The sequence below is a fragment of the Oncorhynchus mykiss genome, chromosome 19 (genome assembly GCF_057628025.1).
Source record: "Oncorhynchus mykiss isolate SJ-2025 chromosome 19, ASM5762802v1, whole genome shotgun sequence".
NCBI lineage: Eukaryota > Metazoa > Chordata > Actinopteri > Salmoniformes > Salmonidae > Oncorhynchus > Oncorhynchus mykiss.
The window spans coordinates 66443284-66467589 of NC_143040.1; the positions used below are offsets into that span (position 1 = coordinate 66443284).

The 24306-nt window shown below is 43.2% G+C and overlaps 1 protein-coding gene across 2 annotated transcripts in view; it reads left to right on the forward strand.

The window, feature by feature from the left end:
- The first annotated feature begins 389 nt into the window (after positions 1-389).
- Positions 390-24306, forward strand: part of LOC110498171 (calcipressin-3) — an 85130-nt gene continuing 61213 nt past the window's right edge. Inside the window, exons 1-2 of one of the 2 annotated variants that reach the window (XM_021574781.3) lie at positions 390-607; positions 3424-3721. In XM_021574781.3, coding sequence (XP_021430456.3) covers positions 3524-3721 — 198 coding nt within the window. In that variant the 5' untranslated portion in view covers positions 390-607; positions 3424-3523. The remainder of the gene's footprint in view (positions 608-3423; positions 3722-24306) is intronic. The other variant, XM_021574780.3, reaches the window with a different exon arrangement.

A 24306-nucleotide genomic window follows, 5' to 3' on the forward strand; every position in this document is an offset into this window, starting at 1 on the left:
TAGATATGACTATATGAAACATTAAATTGGGAGGGTATCCAAATATAATTTAGGTGATGACAGAACGTCGTCGTTTTTCCACTAGGGTGGATGAGCTGCAACAAGTCCATTTGGAATCTCGCCCTCTGAGGTGAGCTGAAATTGAGGAAATATTAGTTTCAGACCTGTTATTTTCTTAGTCATGCAGTTTTTGTGGTATGTTAAATATCTCAAAAGATTTTACAACCCCATTGTCACTGTCGCAATATATCACCGAAGAGCTTCAGCATAGGGCTTCAGTAAAGTCCAGTGTGCGGTGTGTTTACTGCGTGCTTGCCACCAATCTTGAACACGAACATCCTCCCCTTGCTCAATTACCATTGGTAGAAAAGCGCATCAGCTGGGTTATCATTGGTCTCACCTGGCAGTGACCGGTGCTGGTGTAGGCTGCATCAGATATTGTACAATAATCTAATGTAAAGAAACACTGCGTCAGAGAGATACATCAACAACTGTAACCAACTGTTTTTCTTCAGGCGACAGTGAATGTTGATATTTCCGGCTGGACTGTCTTGACCAGAAATCATATTGACATTCTGGAATATTTATTTTTTGCTCAATGATAGTGGTAAGTCGTTTCAAGAGGCCACTATTCCGTCTATTGTCACTATAAAAAAATATGTAAATATATGCGCGATTTTGATTCGTTGACATGTCGCTGTGTGTCACTTTGACATTGATGGAGTTTCGCCCTTATTGACAGCTCAGCCGGCGCTATGCTTTTATCTGGCAGCTCTTATGTAACAAGTTTTGAAACAAATCGGTAGCTTTTAAAGAAAGACAAGTAAATATTACGTTAGGCTACAATGTTCCAGTCTTGCGTTGTTGACATGCTGTGCAGTTTTGGCTACATCATTTGTTGTAGTCTGTAGACTATTTTGCGGTTTGGAAAGAAAAGTATGGCAGTTACGTTACCAGTCAGAAGTTTGGACACCCACTCATTCAAGGGTTTTTCTTTATTTGTACTATTTTCTACATTGTAGAATAATAGTGAATACATCAAAACTATGAAATAACACATATGGAATCATGTTGTAAGCAAAGAAAGTATTTTATATTTGAGATTCTTCAAAGTAGCCACCCTTTGCCTTGATGACAGTTTTGCACACTCTTGGCATTCTCTCAACCAGCACCAGAAATGCTTTTCCAACAGCCTTGAAGTTCCCACATATGCTGAGCACTTGCTGGCTACTTTTCCATCACTCTGCTATCCAACTCATCCCAAACCATCTCAATTGGGTTGAGGTTGGTTGATTGTGGAAGCCAGGTCATCTGATGCAGCACTCCATCACTCTCCTTCTTGGTCAAATAGCCCTTACACAGCCTGGAGGTGTGTTGGGTCATTGTTCTGTTGAAAAACAAATGATAGTCCCACTAAGTGCAAACCAGATGGGATGGTGTATCGCAACAGAATGCTGTGGTAGCCATGCTGGTTAAGTATGCTTTACATTTTAAATAAATCACTGACAGTGTCACCAGCAAAGCACCATCAACCTCCTCCTCCATGCTTCACGGTGGGAACCACACATGCGGAGATCATCCATTCACCTACTCTGCGTCTCACTAATACACTAATACACAATTTGGACAGATTTTCACCGGTCTAATGTCCATTCCTCGTGTTTCTTGGCCCAAGCAAGTCTCTTCTTCTTATTGGTGTCTTTTAGTAGTGGTTTCTTTGCAGCAATTTGACCATGAAGGCCTGATTCACACAGTCTCCTCTGAACAGTTGATGTTGAGATGTGCCTGTTACTTCTCGGACTGCAATTTCTGAGGCTTATTCTCTGCAGCAGAGGTAACTCTGGGTCTTCCTTCCCTGTGGCAGTCCTCACGAGAGCCAGTTTCATCATAGCACTTGATGGTTTTTGCAACTGCACTTTAAGAAACTTTAAAAGTTCTTGACATTTTCTGGATTCAAGTCTTAAAGTATTGATGGACTGTCATTTCTCTTTTCTTATTTGAACTGTTCTTGCCATAATATGGACTTGGTCTTTTACCAAATAGGGCTATCTTCCCTACCTTGTCACAACACAACTAATTGGCTCAAATGCATTAAGAAGGAAAGAAATCCCACAGATTAACTTAGAACAACAGTGTACACCTGATAATTGAAATGCATTCCTGGTGACTACCTCATGAAGCTGTTTGAGAGAATGTCAAGAGTGTGCAAAGCTGTCAAGGCAACGGGTGGCTACTTTGAAGAATCTCAAATATAAAATATGTTTTGATTTGTTTAACACTTTTTTGGTTAATTAATACATGATTCCATATGTGTTATTTCATAGTTGTGATGTCTTCACTATTATTCTACAATGTAGAAAATAGTAAAAATAAAGAAAACCCCTTGAATGAGTAGGTGTGTCCAAACTTTTGACTGGTACTCTACATCATTGTATTTCAGCTTGACAGCATACATTAAATTGTACATATTGGATAAGGACTTCTTCCTCAACTATGATTATGAACGACATAGTAAGTTCTTACTACATTGTATTCATTTATAATTCAGGTTAGGTAGTGCTTTAATTATCCTTCTATTGGCCGCCAGATGTCACCCTATCCCACAACAGCGTTAGAAATTATCCTCAATTGATGTATTTGTTCAGGGCCCTGGTTCACCAATCTACGCCCCGCGTGCCAAATTCGGCCAGCTGTTGATTTTATTCCCCCCCCCGCCCTTCATGTTTTCTGAACACTTGTATTTATGTTGGACATAAAATACTGTGAAATTTAAATGAGGAAATCTGTTCCCAAGTATTCCCACGCATAAATAGAGAGACATCTCCTCCTCCTAGAGAGACACGTGATTGTATCCCAATTTGATCAAGGTTTGAAATGATTTTTTTGTTGTTGTCAAGTATTATATCTGGTTGGGATTATTGCAGTCAATTTGCAGTGTACCAATTATTTATAACTATGTCCCCCCCCACCCCCCCCCCCCCCCCCCCCACACACTCCCTACCATCTGCTCAAGGAAAAATCTGCCCACTGCTGAATGTAATTGGGGACCTCTGGTGTAGGGTATAAATGCTTGTGTTGCGGTCTTATAATGGGAAACACCCATAGACCTATAAGGACAAATAGGAATATCTGCAGTGTTTTGGTTTGTTCAATATTCTCATCAATTTGTTGACTAGAACTGTCTGTCTGTCATAAGATTGTGAGACCATGTAAGGAGCAGGGAAATTGCACCATCAATGTATACAATAGATATATTACTTGAGACAAGTAAAAACTAAATTCTCTCTTTCGCTCTCTCTCTTTCTCTTTCTCTCTCTCTCTCTTTCTCTCTCTCTCTCTTTTTCTCTCTCTCTCTCTTTCCCCCTCTCGCTCTCTTTCCCTCTCTCTCGTTCCCTCTCTCTCTCTCCTCCCCCCTCCCTCCAGTCTTGTCCCAGCTAGAAGACCCAGAAAAGTTCCATCCCCCCTAGCGGCTCACCTCTCCATCCTCTGTTCCCTGCCTCTGTGTCTTTGGACCTGGGTAGCCATGCTGCGGGAGGGGGCCAAGGCCTGGAGCAACGTCTCGGAGGCCTACAGCAGCGACCCTGAAGAGGAGGAGGAGGAGGACATGGTATGTGAGGAAGACGAGGACAGAGAGGAAGAGATGATGGACCTGAGTGAGCTGCCCACCGCCCTGTTCGCCTGCAGTGTCCACGAGGCCGTGTTCGAGGAGGACCGCCACCGGGTGAGACACTAGTGATGATATCACTTCCTAGTTCGGTTTCACCACACCCTCTTGTTGGGAGCAATTCACTTTTTTTTTTATCTGACTATCCATCAGATGAGGCTTGTGGGAGGAGCTATAGGAGGACAGGTTCAATGTAATGGCTGGAATGGAATAAATGGAACGGTATCAAACACATCAAATATATGGACTCCGTTCCATTAATTCCATTCCAGCCATTACAATGAGCCCGTCCTCGTATAGCTCCTCCCACCAGCCGCCACCGCTATCCATGCACCTTACATTAGTTCTGGATTAAGTCCAAAAATAGCATGATGTCATTATCAGCAAGAATTTGCACCTCACACAGCCTCAGCCTGGCCAAATTCAGTTATTGCTCCCACAGTGGCTGCCAATGGCCCAAGAAGCACACCTGCTGCCACAGGGTTCATTGGGGACATCAATGCCTGGAAACATCCCATGCTGGGGTCTGATATGATGACTCACACATCACACACTGTCCCTAGCTGAGCCACTTGCCATATTCAATCACCTCTGTCAGAGTTATGTGTGCTCATGTAAGAATGGGATCATTGTATGAATGCACATGGGGTTAACTTGGCCTGTGCCTGAAAACAGTACAATGATATAGTATACAAGATCATACACATACACACACACACACACACACACACACACCTACACAAACACCGACACACACACCTAAACTGAACCTATGGGCCCTGTCCACCTCTGTGCCACAGATCAAGGCCTGTCATATCTTTATCTACCAGAGATGACACACTTGGCCCATGCTGACTGACCTTCATGTCTTAAAATAATGATGGACTGTTGTTTCTCTTTGCTTATTTGAGCTGTTCTTGCGATAAGATGGACTTGGTATTTTACCAGATCGGGCTAACTTCTGTACACCACCCCTACCTTGTCACAACACAACTGATTGGCTCAAATGCATTTAGAAGGAAAGAAATTCCACAAATGAACTTTTAACAAGGCACACCTGTTAATGGAAATGCATTCCAGGTGACTACCTCATGAAGCTGGTTGAGAGAATGCTAAGAGTGTGCAAAGCTGTCATCAAGGCAAAGGGTGGCTACTTTGAAGGATCTCAAATATAACATATATTTTGATTTGTTTAACACTTTTTTTGTTACTACATGATTCCATGTGTTATTTCCTAGTTTTGAGCCAATCAGTCTTCACTATTATTCTACACTGTAGAATATAGTAAAAATCAAGTCAAACCCTTGAATGAGTAGGTGTGTCCAAACTTTTGACTGGTACTCTATATCTTACTAGATTCAGGATATTTAAGCCTCTATATATCCACTAGTTTTAATATAACCATATTATTCGTAATTTCCTTAAGTGTTTGAAGGGGATAGTTGTATAGTGATTTCCTTTACGGTCCATTAAGGAATCGTATTATAATCTCCCACCGTAATAATTGAGTCATGTATTAACTGCAAGCTCGCTAAATCATTATATTTTCATAGAAGGATCATCTTTTAAAGGATCTGCATGGGATGAATATACCTCCCCCCCAGCCCTTTTTCCATACAACTTTGTCTAATGGTGTATAATGATTTTCCTGTAAACAGAAGATATTATATTCCTTCTCTTGTCGCCAGGTAAAGACTGGTCTTCTTTTCTTATTATCTGCTAAGCCATTACAATTATAACTAGCTGTACTTATTTCACCACTGAACATAATAAGTTTTGATTATACTTGCCACAATATAACCCGATAAAACCTCCCCCCATCCCGAGTTGGGTTGTCGTGCCAGTGACAGGCTGACCAGCCCTGCACACATGGATCCTAGGAATTTAAGATATAGGGGCCCATCCTTTAAAAAGAGCACATGGTGCCACCTACAGTACAGAACCAGATTAACAGCCAACATCATTTGGAACGCCTTCACCTCGGTTCTACTGCATCTAGTTATATAAACATGTATACTGTGCCTTCGGAAAGTATTCAGACCCCTTGAATTTCCCCCCGTTTTGTTAGGTTACAGACTTATTCTAAACTGTATGAAATAAAAAAATGTTCCTCATCAATCTACACACAATATCCCACAATGACAAAGCAAAAACAGTTTTTTTTTAGAAATGTTTGCTAATTTATAAAAAATAAATAAATAAATGAAATATCACATTTACAGACCCTTTACTCAGTACTTTTTTGAAGCACCTTTGGCAGCGATTACAGCCTCAAGTCTTCTTGGGTATGACGCCAAAAGCTTGGCACACCTGTATTTGGGGAGTTTCTCCCATTCTTCTCTGCAGATCCTCTCAAGCTCTGTCAGGTTGAGCGGGGAGCATTATCGCACAGCTATTTTCAGGTCTATTTTCAGGTCGTTGTCCTGTTGGAAGGTGAACCTTCACCGCAGCCTGAGGTCCTGAGCACTCTGGAGCAGGTTTTCATCAAGGATCTCTCTGTACTTTTCTCCGTTCATCTTTGCCTGACTAGTCTCCCAGTCCCTGCCACTGAAAAACAGCAGCTGCTACCACCATGCTTCACCGTAGGGATGGTACCCGGTTTCCTCCAGATGTGACACTTGGCATTCAGGCCAAAGAGTTCAATCTGGATTTCATCAGACCAGAGAATCTTGTTTCTGATGGTCTGATAGTCTTTAGGTGCCTTTTTGAAAACTCCAAGCGGGCTGTCATGTGCCTTTTACCAAGGAGTGGCTTCTGTCTGGCCACTCTACCATAAAGGCCTAATCGATGGAGTGCTGCAGAGATAGTTGTCCTTCTCTCCACAGAGAAACTCCGGAGCTCTGTCAGAGTGACCATCGGGTTCTTGGTCACCTCCCTGACCAAGGCCCTTCTCCACCAATTGCTGAGTTTGGCCGGGTAGCCAGCTCTAGGAAGAGTCTTGGTGGTTCCAAACTTCTTCCATTCAAAAATGATGGAGGCCACAGTGTTCTTGGGGGACTTCAATAATGCAGAAATGTTTTGGGACCCTTCCCCAGATCGGTGCCTCGACACAATCCTGTCTCAGAGCACTACGGACAATTCCTTTGATCTCATGGCTTGGCTTTTGCTCTGACAATGCACTGTCAACTGTGGGACCGTATATAGACAGGTGTGAGACTTTCCAAATCATGTCCAATCAATTGAATTTACCACAGGATGACTCCAATCAAGTTGTAGAAACATCTCAACGACGACCAATGGAAACAGGATGCACCTGACCTTCATTCTGAGTCTCATAGCGAAGGGTCTGAGTATTTATGTACAGTGCCTTGCGAAAGTATTCGGCCCCCTTGAACTTTGCGACCTTTTGCCACATTTCAGGCTTCAAACATAAAGATATAAAACTGTATTTTTTTGTGAAGAATCAACAACAAGTGGGACACAATCATGAAGTGGAACGACATTTATTGGATATTTAAAACTTTTTTAACAAATCAAAAACTGACAAATTGGGCGTGCAAAATTATTCAAAGTTCAAGGGGGCCGAATACTTTCGCAAGGCACTGTAAATAAGCTATTTCTGTCTTTAAAAAAAAAATACATTTGCTAAATTCTCAAAACCTGTTTTCACTTTGTCGTTATGGGGTATTGTGTGTCGATTACTGAGCAAATCATTTCATTTAATACATTTTAGAATAATGCTGAAATGTAACACAATGCGGAAAAGGTAAAAGAGTCTGAATAAAGAAAGTATTTTCCGAAGGCACTGTATATTAAAACAATCCTTCATATTTTAAGTTATTCCCACAATTGACAAATAATGGGCATAATAATATAAGCACTTCTATGAAGGATTGTTGCCCATAACAACGGTTGGTAGTAGGAATTCTACATGTTTGTCAACATATATGGGATTCGTACACTCACCCCACCCCACCCCTCACCTCCCAAACAAACACCTCTGCTCCTCTCTCCCCTTCCACCCATAGATCGACCTTCACCCCCCCCCCCCCCCCCCCCCACGCATGCACACACGCACACACACACACATACAAATGTGCAACAGTTGTTCCATCCCCGACCCCAACTCAAGAGAAGACTTGATGTGTGAATGTGTTTAACTGTTTGAGAAGGCATGCAACATTGATTAACCAATATCTAGTCTGAGCAGATGGAGCCACACACGCTCGTCCCCCATTGCGACCCATCTTCACAAGCACCTCTGTGCAGTCAGACCATTTGATCATTCTGTGCCGCCAGGGTCACAATAATATACCTCCTCTTTAATTGTCCGAGTGCGACTCCCTTCTTATGGGTTACTGCAGCCAGTGTTTGCCGGCACTGCCACTACCTGGGTGGGTGTACTCCACTGGAATTCCTACCGGCCAGGTACGAGGACGTCAAGGTTCTCATTAGCAGCTTTGAAAAATCCTTGTATATTATGTTCACCCTTCCGGGGGCTTTGGCTTTTGGACCAACCCTGCCAGGCAGGCTCAGAATCTTGAGGGGGCGGTTCTGATCTCATTTAAATTGCACAACAAATCTGATGTGCACTAGAACTAGAATGTGTAGTCTTTCCAAGATACAGTGTGTCATCCTATCATCAGTAATAATGTCTCAGATGACAACTGATCTGACATCATATTCTCTACGTATCAACGCATATTTTCAACTGGTTGGATTACCGAAATAGGGTTCTGGTCCCCACCCTTTTGATGTTTTCAGACTCTCTCTATGTTAACAAAGGACTTTCTAAGAGTGACTCTGTTGAGTAGAGAGAGAGGAAAGGGGGAAAGGTATTTATGGGGGTTATAAACCTCAACAGGCCAACGGCATGACAACATCATGGGAAAAAATTGTAGACCTCCACAAGTCAGTTTCATCCTTCAGAGCAAACGCCTGATTTCCAAACGCCTGAAGGTACCACGTTCATCTGAAAAACAATACAAACAATAGTATGCAAGTATAAACACCATGGGACCACGCAGCCGTCATACCGCTCAGGAAGGAGACGCGTTTTGTCTTCTAAAGATGAACGTACTTTGGTGCGAAAAGTGCAAATCAATCCCAGAACAACAGCAAAGGACTTTGTGAATATGCTGGAGGAAACAGGTACAAAAGTATCTATATCCACAGTAAAACGAGTCCTATATCGACGTAACCTGAAAGGTCCTTTAGCAAGGAAGAAGCCACTGCTCCAAAACCGCCATAAAAAAAGCCAGACTACGGTTTGCAACTGCACATGGGGACAAAGATCAAACTTTTTGTAGAAATGTACTCTGGTCTGATGAAACAAAAATAGAACTGTTTGGCCATAATGACCATCGTTATGTTTGGAGGAAAAAGGGGAAGGCTTGCAAGCCGAAGAACACCATCCCAAACCGTGAAGCACGGTGTAACGGTATTCCTGAGGTGAAGGAGAGGCGGACCAAAATGCAGCGTGGTGGTTATTCATGTTCTTTAATAAAGGAACTGTACATGAAATAACTAACAAAACAATAACTGTGCGAAAACCTAAACAGTCCTATCTGGTGCAAACACAGAGACAGGAACAATCACCCACAAAACCCAACACCAAACAGGCTACCTAAATATGGTTCCCAATCAGAGACAATGACTAACACCTGCCTCTGATTGAGAACCATTTCAGGCCAAACATAGAAATAGACAAACTAGACATGTAACATACAATGCCCACTCAGGTCACACCCTGACCAAACAAAACAAAGAAACATACAAAGCAAACTATGGTCATGGTGTGACACACGGGGGTAGCAGCATCATGTTGTGGGGGAGCTTTGCTGCAGGAGGGACTGGTGCACTTCACAAAATAGATGGTTTCATGAGAAAGGACAATTATGTGGATATATTGAAGCAACATCTAAAGACATCAGTCAGGAAGTTAAAGCTTGGTTGCAAATGGGTCTTCCAAATGGACAATGACCCCAAGCATACTTCCAAAGTTGTGGCAAAATTGCTTAAGGACAACAAAGTCAAGGTATTGGCGTGGCCATCACAAAGCCCTGACCTCAATCCCATAGAACATTTGTGGGCAGAACTGAAAAAGTGTGTGCGAGCAAGGAGGCCTACAAACCTGACTCAGTTACACCAGCTCTGTCAGGAGGAATGGGCCAAAATTCACCCAACTTATTGTGGGAAGCTTATGGAAGGCTACCCGAAACGTTTGACCCAAGTTAAACAATTTGAAGGTAATGCTACCAAATACTAGTTGAGTGTATGTAAACTTCTGACCCACTGGGAATGTGATGAAAGAAATAAAAGCTGAAATAAATAATTCTCTCTACTATTATTCTGACATTTCACATTCTTAAAATAAACTGGTAATCCTAACTAACCTAAAACAGGGAATTTGCACTAGGATTAAATGTCAGGAATTGTGAAAAACTGAGTGCAATCAATTGAGTGTAACCGGGTCTCTAATCCGGACGCTTATAAGAAATCCCGCTATTTCCTCAGACGAACCATCAAACAAGCAAAGCATCAATACAGAATTAAGATTGAATCCTACTACACAGGCTCTGATGCTCGCCAGTTGTGGCAGGGCTTGAAAGCTATGAAGGACTACAAAGGGAAGCCCAGACGCGAGCTGCCCAGCAACACGAGCCTAACAGACCAGCTAAATGCCTTTTTTGCTCACTTCGAGGAAAGCAACACTGAAGCATGCACAAGAGCACCAGCTGTTCTGGATGACTGTGTGATACTGCTCTCGGTAACCAATGTGAGCAAGTCCTTTAAACAGGTCAACATTCACGAAGCCGTGGGGCCAGATGGATTACTAGGATGTGTACTCAAAGCATGCTAGGACCAACTGGAATGTGTCTTCACTGACATTTTAAACCTCTCCCTGACTGAGTCTGTAATACTTACATGTTTCAAGCAGACACCATAGTCCCTGTGCCCTAGGAAGTGAAGGTAACCTGCCTAAATGATTACCGACCCGTAGCACTCACATCAGTAGCCATGATGTGCTTTGAAAGGCTGGTCATGGCTCACATCAACAGCATCCTCCAGGATACCCTAGACCCACTCCAATTCGCATACCGCCCCAACAGTTCCACAGATGACGCGATCTATATCGCACTCCACACTGCCTTTTCCAACCTGGACAAAAGGAACACCTATGTGAGAATGCTGTTCATTGACTACAGCTCAGCGTTCAACACCATAGTGCCCACAAAGCTCATCACTAAGCTAAGGACCCTGGGACTAAACACCTACCTCGGCAACTGGATCCTGGACTTCCTGACGGGCCTCCCCCAGGTGGTAAGGGTAGGCAACAACATGTCTGCCACGCTGATCCTCAACACTGAGGCCCCTCAGGGGTGTGTACTTAGTCCCCTCCTGTACTCCCTGTTCACCCTAGCTTCCTGCCATCCAGGAGGAAAACTCATAACATTGTCAGAGATTCCAGTCACCCAAGTCATTGACTGTTTTCTTTGCTACCGCACGGCAAGCGGTACCGGAGCTCCAAGTGTAGGACCAAAAGGCTCCTTAACAGCTTCTACCCTCAAGCCATAAGACTGCTGAACAATTAATCAAATGGCCACCGGACTATTACATAGACATCATCAGCATCAGCATTTGTGGGTTCGATTTACATTCTCAAAATGGACAGAAACACATAACTTTCTTCTGAAACTCTTCAGTCTATTCTTGTTTTGAGAAATTAAGGCTATTCACAGTGAGAAATTGCCAGGAAACTGAAGATCTCATACATCGCTCTGTACTACTCCCTCACAGAACAGCGAAAACGGGCCCTAACCAGAATATAAAGAAGAGTGGGAGGCCCCGGTGCACAACTGAGCAAGAGGACAAGTACATTAGAGTGTCTAGTTTGAGAAACAGTCCTCAACTGGCAGTTTCATTAAATAGTACCAGCAAAACACCAGTCTCAACTTCAACTGTGAAGAGGCAACTCCGGGATGCTGGCCTTCTAGGCAGAGTTTCAAAGAAAAAGCCAAAATCTCAGACTGGCCAATAAAAAGAAAAGATTAAGATAGGCAAAGAACACAGACACTAGACAGAGGAACTCAGCCTAGATGGCCCAGCATCGTTGAGCCTGGTGTTTTGCGGGTACTATTTAATGAAGCTGCCAGTTGAGGACCAGTCTTTCATCCCGTCATTATGGAGTAACGGCCTTGTGCTAATACTTCATTTTACAGCCCGGTTGAAGCTGGTACCTTCCTTGTATTTACATGGTATTAACTAAGAAACTTTGTGGTAACAATGAATGCTATCTGGTACTTACCTGAAAGGATTCAACATTATTTGGAAGTACCATTTGGTATCAGAATAGTAACTACCGGGACCTCCCGAGTGGCGCATCGGTCTAAGGCACTGCAGTGCTTGAGGCGTCACTACAGATCTGGGTTCGATCCAATGTCGTATCAGAATATGAGGGGTGTGTGAGGGAGTATTCAGTTAGTAACGAGAGAGAAGGAAGGGTGGCGGCGGAGTGGTTCAGAGACTTTCAGAGATGCTTTCAGTGCTGCTGGCAGGAGCAATACTTGTAGGCTACTTTCACTGTCTATGGTGATTCAGGAAGACCCCCTATCACAAAACAATAGCACAATGCTTTTTGTGGTGCAGACATGCAGCACTACCATGGAACAGTAGTGAAGCATCGGTAGTGCAGGGAAAAGTCCATTCTTAGTAACCCCGCAATATGTAAAGTACTTTGAACACCAGGAAAATCCTAATCTAAAGTAATTATATGAAGTTTAAAGGGACACTTCGGGATTTTGGCAAGGTTAACTCCCCAGAGTCAGATGAACTTGTGGATACCATTTTTATCTCTCTGTGTCCATTATAAAGGAAGTTAGAGGTAGTTTCACAAGCCAATGCTAACTAGCGTTAGTGCAATGACTGAAAGTCTATGGGTATCTGCTAGCATGCTCATTGCCAAAATCTTGAAGTATCCCTTTAACTATAATCAGAGAACATCATTACCATGATGGCATTGTATTGCCATTGTGCACTGTGGAATGTAAACCTCAGCTCATTACATCAGTGTTGGGATCAGCTACTCACTACATCAGGGTTGGAGTGAACTACTCACTACATCAGGGTTGGGGTCATCTCACTACGTCAGGGTTGGGGTCAGCTCACTACATCAGGGTTGGGGTCAGCTACTCACTACATCAGGGTTGGAGTGAACTACTCACTACATCAGGGTTGGGGTCAGCTCACTACATCAGGGTTGGGGTCAGCTACTCACTACGTCAGGGTTGGAGTGAACTACTCACTACGTCAGGGTTGGAGTGAACTACTCACTACATCAGGGTTGGGGTCAGCTACTCACTACGTCAGGGTTGGAGTGAACTACTCACTACGTCAGGGTTGGAGTGAACTACTCACTACATCAGGGTTGGGGTCAGCTACTCACTACATCAGGGTTGGGGTGAACTACTCACTACGTCAGGGTTGGAGTGAACTACTCACTACATCAGGGTTGGGGTCAGCTACTCACTACATCAGGGTTGGGGTGAACTACTCACTACATCAGGGTTGGGGTCAGCTACTCACTACATCAGGGTTGGGGTCAGCTCACTACGTCAGGGTTGGGGTCAGCTACTCACTACATCAGTGTTGGGGTCAGTTCCTCATTATATCAGGGTTGGAGTGAACTACTCACTACATCAGGGTTGGAGTGAACTACTCACTACGTCAGGGTTGGAGTGAACTACTCACTACGTCAGGGTTGGGGTCAGTTCCTCATTATATCAGGGTTGGGGTCAGTTCCTCATTATATCAGGGTTGGAGTGAACTACTCACTACATCAGGGTTGGAGTGAACTACTCACTACATCAGGGTTGGAGTGAACTACTCACTACGTCAGGGTTGGGGTCAGTTCCTCATTATATCAGGGTTGGGGTCAGCTACTCACTACATCAGGGTTGGGGTCAGTTCCTCATTATATCAGGGTTGGGGTCAGCTCACTACATCAGGGTTGGGGTCAGCTCCTCATTACGTCAGGGTTGGGGTCAGCTCACTACGTCAGGGTTGGGGTCAGCTCCTCATTACATCAGGGTTGGGGAGCGCTACTCATTACATCAGGGTTGGGGTCAGCTACTCATTATGTCAGGGTTGGGGTCAGCTACTCACTATGTCAGGGTTGGGGTCAGCTACTCACTACATCAGGGTTGGGGTCAGCTACTCACTACATCAGGGTTGGGGTCAGCTCACTACATCAGGGTTGGGGTCAGCTACTCACTACGTCAGGGTTGGGGTCAGCTACTCACTACGTCAGGGTTGGGGTCAGCTCACTACATCAGGGTTGGGGTCAGCTCACTACGTCAGGGTTGGGGTCAGCTACTCACTACATCAGGGTTGGGGTCAGCTCACTACGCCAGGGTTGGGGTCAGCTGCTCATTACGTCAGGATTGGGGTCAGCTACTCACTACATCAGTGTTGGGGTCAGCTACTCATTACATCAGGGTTGGGGTCAGCTCCTCATTACGTCAGGGTTGGGGTCACCTCCTCATTACATCAGGGTTGGGGTCAGCTACTCACTACGTCAGGGTTGGGGTCAGCTCACTACGTCAGGGTTGGGGTCAGCTCCTCATTACATCAGGGTTGGGGTCAGCTACTCATTACATCAGGGTTGGGGTCAGCTCACTACGTCAGGGTTGGGGTCAGCTCCTCATTACATCAGGGTTGGGGTCAGCTACTCATTACATCAGGGTTGGGGTCAGCTCACTACGTCAGGGTTGGGGTCAGCTCCTCATTACATCAGGGTTGAGGTCAGCTACTCACTACGTCAGGGTTGGGGTCAGTTCCCTACATCAGGGTTGGGTCAGCTACTCACTACGTCAGGGTTGGGGTCAGTTCACTACATCAGGGTTGGGGTCAGCTACTCACTACATCAGGGTTGGGGTCAGCTACTCACTACGTCAGGGTTGGGGTCAGCTACTCACTACGTCAGGGTTGGGGTCAGCTACTCATTACATCAGGGTTGGGGTCAGCTCCTCACTACATCAGGGTTGGGGTCAGTTCCTCATTACGTCAGGGTTGGGGTCAGCTACTCATTACGTCAGGGTTGGGGTCAGCTCACTACGTCAGGGTTGGGGTCAGCTCACTAGGTCAGGGTTGGGGTCAGCTACTCACTACGTCAGGGTTGGGGTCAGCTCCTCATTACGTCAGGGTTGGGGTCTATTCGAAGTAAAGTCAGTCAATTCAGGGAGTAAACTGAAATTCCAATACAATATTTTAAAAAGGTGATTTTATTTTCAATGTCTTCTCAATAAACCAAAAAGGATCAACTATTCATTTTAATTTGTAGAAAGAGGAGGAAGGGACACGCTACTAAGGTACACAATAGTACATTTTGGTAGACAGAAGGGGCTCTTTAGTAAAAGGGGTGAATTGGTCATCAAAAAGAAAGGAGGACCAAGGCACTCTTCATATAATTAATTAAAATGCCTTTGGGGTTGGGGTCAGCTCCTCATGGCATGTTCAATAGAAACAAAGTTGAAAAAATCTGAAGTGTTTCGGCTGCATGGCCTTCGTCAGGGAGTACAAAGAAATAATACAATGTCCTCTTTTGAACAGCTTTTCCAATCAGCCCTAATTGGAAGAGGGAGTGGTTACACAATTGATTGGACACACCTAGTAAGCAATACCATACACATTAAAAGGTGAAATACTGCAGCTATGTTATCATAAAAATACAACTCCAAGCTAGAAGTATCAGAACACTTAGAAAGGTAGTTCTAACCTTAAATATGACTGGGAGAAGTGTCAAGAATAAGAAAGCAATATATTCCATAGAACCCTGGAGCACAGCAAAACATGAACAACAACAGTCTAAACATAACTAAGGGCAATTGAGCAAAATGTCCACTAGATGACAGCAAATGGACCCACCACGACCCTACAGGAAGGGTGAGAAATCCATATCTTCATTTAAACCAGGGTATTTAGTGGCCTGTAGTTTGTAAATCCATATCTTCATTTAAACCAGGGTATTTAGTGGCCTGTAGTTTGTAAATCCAAAGACTTTCCCTTTGGTTTAGCTTTTTCAGACGGTCCCCTTTTCTAATAGAGGATGGAATATGATCAATACCCATAGCTTGGGTATTAAAAATCCTACAATGTGATTTTCTGGATTTTTTTTTCTCATTTTGTCTGTCATTGTTGAAGTGTACCTATGATGAAAATTACAGGCCTCTCTCATCCTTTTAAGTGGGAGAACTTGCACAATCGGTGGCTGACTAAATACTTTTTTTGCCCCACTGTACAGTATATATATTTATTTTATTTATTTGATTATTGTTATTATTTTTTTCATTCACAAAAGTAGTGCCTTTAATAGGGCTGCATTAATGGACCGGTATAGCGTCTGTAGCACGGGCAAGAATATTTTTTCAGCACCCCCATTGAAGATACAGTTAAAAATATATAAATGTTTACAACATCTACGCAGCACCCCCACCCCCAAACTACTTCCCGCAGCTATGTGAACAGCAGAGCCATATAGAGCAGAGACTAGTGTCGTGGCCAGTGTGTTTGTTTGTATCGAGAACAGTGAGGTGACACCAGACAGAAGGATAGAGGGGATTGTGGAGAGAGAGAGCTACTGTGCTGCATGTGTTAAGTTGTCCGTCTATTTTTGGGACTCTGTCCCAGAGGGGGAACGTGCGGGAGGGTGCGCAGTTGGCTGAAGGTCATCTAGGGCTGGGCGATATGGACAAATATCATATCACAATATGTTTTTTTAAATTAGGTGGTATTTGAGAGTATTTTATGTTTTTGAATAATAAAGGTAATAAATGTGTTTTATGAGTAGTTCATGGCCCTAGGGTGGCAACACATACATTATAAGTGATTTCAATGGGTCTTTCTCCATTCTGATTGTTTTATACTGTTCAATTCAACTTCAACCCACATTTTTTTTTAAATAATTTTCAAGAATTTCTGCATTTCCTGCACTAATTTGAGATAATTTCCACACTGCCACGCAGGGCGGCACGATATGGGCAAACCTTATTTTTAATCAATATTGCAATTGCTATTTGACTTGCGATTTAGAGCAAAACACTTAGGTGAACTATTGAAATCATGGAAATAAAACGATTATTCTAATTCTATAGTTAGAACATAATAGTGGGCACTTTGAATACAGTGTTGTTTGACATGACAACAAATTAAAATGCCAGAGAGGAGTTATTGTGACAGGGTAGGAACCAACGTGTTGATAAGTGTTTCCTAGGGGACCTTATTATCTTTAGCTAAAGTGAATGTGTTCTCTTAGCTTCTTCGTGTAGCTAACATATTCTTGGTTTGCGTATTCCTCTTTGATTTATTAGATACTTTTGCACAAACAAAATGTCAATGTACACTACCGGTCAAAGTTTTAGAACACCTACTAATTCAAGGGTTTTTCTTTATTTTGACTATTTTCTACATTGTAGAATAATAGTGAAGACATCAAAACTATGAAATAACACATATGGAATCATGTATTAACCAAAAAAGTGTTTAACAAATGAAAATATATGTTATATTTGAGATTCTTCAAAGAGCCACCCTTTGCCTTGATGACAGCTTTTGCAAACTCTTGCCATTCTCTCAACCAGCTTGATGAGGTAGTCACCTGGAATGCATTTAAATTAACAGGTGAGTCTTGTTAAAAGTTCATTTGTGAAATTTCTTAATGCGTTTGAGCCAATCAGGTGTGTTGTGACTAGGGTTGCAAAGGGTCGGAAACCTTCCGGTAAATTTCTGGAATTTTTCCTGAAATTTTGCATGGGAAGTTAAGCCTGGGAATTTGGGGAATTTTGCTTAAATTAATTTTAAAAAGTTAGCTTATAAAATTGAAGCTTTTTTTTGGGATACACATAAGCTAATTCTAGGTCTTATGTCATATTTTGGTTAAACTATCCCCAATTCAATGGAATTGCAACCCTCTGCATGCACAGTGCATTCTTCCATCACATGTGCAGTGCACTCTTCCATCACATGTACAGCTGAGTCTCAAGATCTTGCACACTGATGAGATGCTATTGAGCCCACACTACTACACTGTCTGAGCCAAGGACTACATGCTTTCTGATAAGTTTTGATTACAATACTGGCTGGGGTGAATATATTTTAAATGACATACATGATTTTATGTTAACTAGTAAATAGTAGCCTACAGCAAAATGTGTATAAATAATTTTTACTTGTTAACAATGTCTGCTAGTTCGTTTTTGCTACCATGTAGGTTTTAGCTAGCTTGAGCCTGCTAACTAAGGAGTGTTAATTCACATGTTTCCAAACATGTTTCATTTTAAAACATTTATCTTACAAAGGATATTTTTAATCTAACTGCTTAATTATTTATCTATGCATGGAATTGTATTAAATCAGAGTTTTTTTTTACTCAATGGAGGAACGTAGTCAGAGAAATGCTCTTGCTCGAGCTGTGTATGCAACTGGTCCACCTCTGATGCTCACAGACAATATGTATTGGAAGAGATTTATGAATGTTCTTCGCCCAGCATACACCCCTCCAACCAGACATGCTTTATCTACTCATTTGCTGGATGCAGAGTTCAACAGAGTTCAAGTGAAGGTCAAGCAAGTCATAGAGAAAGCAGACTGTATTGCAATCATCTCTGATGGGTGGTCGAATGTTCCTGGGCAAGGAATAATTAACTACATCATCTCCACCCCTCAACCAGTATTCTACAAGAGCACAGACACAAGGGATAACAGACACACCTGTCTCTACATTGCAGATGAGCTGAAGGCAGTCATCAATGACCTTGGACCACAGAAGGTATTTTCACTGGTGACAGACAATTCTGCGAACATGAAGGTTGCTTGGTCTAAAGTTGAGGAGTCCTACCCTCACATCACACCCACTGGCTTTGCTGCTCTTTCATTGAATCTGTTCCTCAAGGACATCATGGCACTGAAAACAATGGATACACTCTACAAGAGAACCAAGGAAATGGTTAGGTATGTGAAGGGTCCAAGTTATAGCAGCAATCTACCTCACCAAACAAAGTGAGAAGAATAAGAGCACCACATTGAAGCTGCCCAGCAACACCCGTTGGGGAGGTGTTGTCATCATGTTTGACAGTCTCCTGGAGGGGAAGGAGTCTCTCCAAGAAATGGCCATATCACAGTCTGCGATATGGACAGCCCCATCAAGAGGATCCTCCTGGATGATGTATTTTGGGAGAGAGTGGTAAGCAGCCTGAAACTCCTGAAACCTATAGCAGTAGCCATTGCATGGATTGAGGGAGACAATGACAGTGAAAATGAGGCCTCAGAGTGTGATGTTCTAGAGGTGGACATTGAGGAAGTCCAAGGAGAAGACATGGGAAGCCTGAGAGGAAGACAACCAAAGCTTTAGTTTCTAGACTATTATTTTCCAGATGTATGTTGAAAACGTTTTTGGGAGATGCGATGGATCATTGGGGATCTTTTGATATTCCCTTTCTTGTGTTGTTCAGTGAAATCCCATGTGAAGAGTCAACTCACCGCCACAGGAATGGAAGACCCAGAGTTACCTCTGCTGCAGAGGATAAGTTAATTAGAGTTACCAGCCTCAGAAATTGCAGCCCAAATAAATTCTTCACGGAGTTCAAGTAACAGACACAGCTCAACATCAACTGTTCAGAGGAGACTGTGTGAATCAGGCCTTCATGGTTGAATTGCTGCAAAGAAAACACTACTAAAGGACATCAATAATAAGAAGAGACTTTCTTGAGCCAAGGAACACGAGCAGCGGACATTAGGTCTGGAGTCCAAATTGGAGATTTTGGGTTCCAACCTCTGTGTCTTTGTGAGACTCGGTGTGGGTGAACGGATGATCTCCACATGTGTATTTCCCACTGTAAAGCAAACAGGATGAGGTGATATGGTGTGGGGGTGCTTTGCTGGTGACACTGTCTGTGATTTATTTAGAATTCTCCATCCCATGTGGTTTAGTGGGACTATCATTTGTTTTTCAACAGGACAATGATCCAACACACCTCCAGGCTGTGTAAGGGCTATTTTACCAAGAAGGAGAATGATGGATGGAGAGCTTCATCAGATGACCTGGCCTCCGCAATCCCCCAACCTCAACCAAATTGAGATGGTTTGGGATGACTTGGACCATAGAATGAAAGAAAAGCAGCCAACAAGTGCTCAGCATATGTGGGAACTCATTCAAGACTGTTGGAAAAGCATTCCAGGTGAAGCTGGTTGAGAGAATGCCAAAGATGTTATCAAGGCAAAGGGTGGCTGTTTGAAGAATCCCAAATATATTTTGATTTGTTTAACACTTTTTGGTTACTACATGATTCCATATGTGTTATATATTAAAGCATAGCAGCTAACTGCTATGCTTTATCTTGGTCAGGTCGCAGTTGTAAATGAGAACTTGTTCTCAACTGGCCCACCTGGTTAAATAAAGTTGAAATAAAAATAATAAAACATTTCATAGTTTTGATGTCTTCACTATTATTCTAAAATGTAGAAAATAGTTTTAAAAAATACAGAAAAACCCTTGAATGATTAGATGTTCTAAAACATTTGACTGGTAGTGTAGGTCTACACCATCACTGGTATTATCAGGCTCTTTAGCTAATTATGTTTGTGCTGACTCAGTACTTTTTATTAGTGAGCTAGCAATTAGCATTAGCAGCTAACAAGATTTATGCCCAAGTTGCTATAAAAATACAAACCAGCTGTTTGCAGATGTAACAAACAACAGTCTAATAGTGTAATTATAGAACACTAGTGTATTTACAGTGCATTAGGTAAGTATTGAGACTCCTTTACCTTTTCCACATTGTGTTACATTATAGCCTTATTCTAAAATGTATTAAATATTTCTTTAAACAGAAATACCATATTTACATAAGTATTCAGACTTTTACTATGAGACTCGAAATTGAGCTCAGGTGCATCCTGTTTCCATTTGATTGGAGTCATCCTGTGGTAAATTCAATTGATTGGACATTTTGTGGAAAGGCACACACCTGTCTGTATAAGTTCCCACAGTTGACAGTTATGTCAGAGCAAAAACCAAGCCATGAGGTCAAAAGAATTGGAATTGGAATTGTCTGTAGAGGTCCGAGACAGGATTGTGTTGAGGAACAGATCTGAGGAAGGGTACCGAAAATGTTCTGCATCATTGAAGGTCCCCGGGAAGATAGTGGCCTCCATCATTCTTAAATGGAAGAAGTTTGCAACCACCAACACTCTTCCTAGAGCTTGCTGCACAAACTGAGCAATCAGGGGAGAAGGACCTTGGTCAAGGAGGTGGCCGAGAACCCGATTGTTTGGAGTTTGCCAAATTTGGCAAATGGCACCTAAAGAACTCTTAGACCATGAGGAACAAGATTCTTTGGCCTGAATGCCAAGTGTCACATCTGGAGGAAACCTGGCACAATCCCTACGGTGAAGCATGGTGGTGGCAGCATCATGTTGTGGGAATGTTTTTCAGCTCCAAAAACTAGTCACGATTGAGTGAAAGATGAAGGGAGCTAAGTACAGAGAGATCATTGATGAAAACCTGCTCCAGAGTGCTCAGGACCTCAGACTGGGGCGAAGGTTCACCTTGCAACAGGACAACGACTCTAAGCACACAGCCATGACAACGCAGGAATGGCTTCGGAAAAAGTCTCTGAATGTCCTTGAGTGGCCCAGCCAGACCCTGGACTTGAACCCGATCGAACATCTCTGGATAGAAACCTGAAAATAGCTGTGCAGCAAATGTGAGGAACTACCCAAATATAGGTGTGCCAAGCTTGTAGCTTCATAGCCAAGATGACTTGCGGCTGTAATCGCTGCCGAAGGTGCTTTAACAAAGTACTGAGTAAAGGGTCTGTATACTTATTTAAATGTGATTTTTAAGGTTTTTTATATTGAATAAATTAGCAAAAACGTCTAAAAACCTGTTTTTGCTTTGTTATTATGGGGTAATGTGTGTCAATTTTTTAAAATTCATTTTAGAATAAAGCTGTAACGTAACGAAATGTGGAAAAAGTCAAGGGGTCTGAATACTTTCTGAATGCACTGTATATTAAGAAGCAAAGTGAAAACTGTATCGTTGTCATTAACATGTTGCATGTGCTTCATTGATCATGCAGACTGATTGCAAGTGTCTCGTGGTCAAGGAACAACAAATGTGCTCCTTGAGTGTCAGGGGGTGGGGCTAAATCTTTGGAAAGCGGCATGGAGAGAGAGTGAGACAGAGATGACTCAAGTAGCAAAGTAAACTATAAAAATGGACGTTAGTCATGGCATATCACATTTAACAAACCAAACATTCAAATACCATTATAGGAGGTAAAGTAAAATCCTAAACCGGTCCGTACATCAATACAGGTATATCGTAAAATACAGTATACCGCCCAGCCCTAATGTTACCCATGATGCAGCGCAGATTGCATCCATCTTCCATCCCTCCTGCGGTCTTCTGTAAGCCTTTGGTGAGGTGAGCCTGCCTCAGTCAAGCCCATGGTTATGTAATGGCTAATCTATTTGGTGAGGTGGGCCTGCCTCTGGGTCAAGCCCATGGTTATGTAATGGCTAATCTCTTTGGTGAGGTGGGCCTGCCTCTGGGTCAAGCCCATGGTTATGTAATGGCTAATCTCTTTGGTGAGGTGAGCCTGCCTCTGGGTCAAGTCCATGGTTATGTAATGGCTAATCTCTTTGGTGAGGTGGGCCTGCCTCTGGGTCAAGTCCATGGTTATGTAATGGCTAATCTCTTTGGTGAGGTGGGCCTGGCTCTGGGTCAAGTCCATGGTTATGTAATGGCTAATCTCTTTGGTGAGGTGAGCCTGCCTCTGGGTCAAGCCCATGGTTATGTAATGGCTAATCTCTTTGGTGAGGTGGGCCTGCCTCTGGGTCAAGTCCATGGTTATGTAATGGCTAATCTCTTTGGTGAGGTGGGCCTGCCTCTGGGTCAAGTCCATGGTTATGTAATGGCTAATCTCTTTGGTGAGGTGAGCCTGCCTCAGTCAAGCCCATGGTTATGTAATGGCTAATCTCTTTGGTGAGGTGGGCCTGCCTCTGGGTCAAGCCCATGGTTATGTAATGGCTAATCTCTTTGGTGAGGTGGGCCTGCCTCTGGGTCAAGTCCATGGTTATGTAATGGCTAATCTCTTTGGTGAGGTGAGCCTGCCTCAGTCAAGCCCATGGTTATGTAATGGCTAATATCTAATCTCGACATCCAGACGCAAATCTTCTGCAGGTCTGTCAGGAGACACTAGGTGATGGCTGACTACACTGCTATCAAAATGAAGTATATAGCAACCCAAGTGCTTTTCCCCCATCAGACCTTTTCAATTTAAGCAACTTAATGATTATTGATGTGACAAATGAAATATCATGGATTGCCTTGATCGATAATAATGACCGTACAATATCATAATCTAGTAATAAATCAGGGAGGCCAGATGACATCGTTCCTATTATCTAGTGTTATAATATGTTGTAGTTAGTTACATTACTGTACAACATTCAATTAAAACAGGCAACATTCTATGTTTGTTGTACTGTGCTATTTTTTGGCATTCACGATCTGCAGCAGGTGAATGTACTTCAGTATGTAGGGCAAAGGAGGATGCCTAGTCAGTTGCACAACTGAATGCATTCAACCGAAATGTGTCTTCCGCATTTAACCCAACCCCCTCTGAATCAGAGTGGTGTGGCCTTAATTGACATCATCGGAACCCAGGGAGCAGTTGTGGTTGGGGGTTAACTGACTTGCTCAAGGGCAGAACAGCAGTATTGTCCACCTTTCCGGCTCTGGGATTCGAACCAGCAACCTTTCGGTTACTGGCCCAACGCTCTTAACCGCTAGGCTAGCTGCTGAATGGTGTGTATCTCGGCTGAGCATGAGTAATGAAAATAATCAACACAGGGTGTATTTTCAGTGTCAATAGCTTGTAGTTTTACTTACATCGTAAATTTGTCTGGCAGTGGTTAGAAGTGTTGTGTTGGGAAGTCTGCCATGGTTTGACCTCCAAAGTGTTGTGCAGGTTGTTGTTATTGAAGAAGGAGCGTGTGACATTTAAAGTACACTTCTCTTGTGCCCTTTGGAGAAAGGATATATCGACAACAGGCTTATGCTTTTGAGGGTGCTTGCAATTTGTCAGGTGGGAGTCTTGCTGGAGAATAACAAATCAATGTATTACTCTCTCTCTTTCCATCTCTTTTTCTACACATATCACGGTCTGTATCCCCCTCTTGTCCTTACTTGCTCTCCATCTCTTAAAAAATATATATATTTTATGTACTTTTACCCAATTGGTAGATACAGTCTTGTCCCATCGCTGCAACTCCCCTATGGACTCGGGGGAGAGCCGTGCGTCACCCGAAACAGAACCCCGCCAAACCGCACTGCTTCTTGATACACTGCTCGCTTAACCCGGAAGTCAGCCGCACCAATGTGTCGGAGGAAATACTGTCCAGCATGGAGACCGGCCCGTCACAAGGAGTCGCTAGAGCGCGGTGGTACAAGGAAATCCCGGCCGGCCAAACCCTCCCCTAATCCGGACGACGCTGGGCCAATTGTGCGCCGCATCATGGGTCTCCCGGTCACAGCCGGCTGTGACACAGCCTAGGATCGAACCCGGATCTGTAGTGACACCTCAAGCAACGCGCCACTCGGGAGGCTCTCCATCTCTTTTTCATCCGTCCTCCATTTCGTC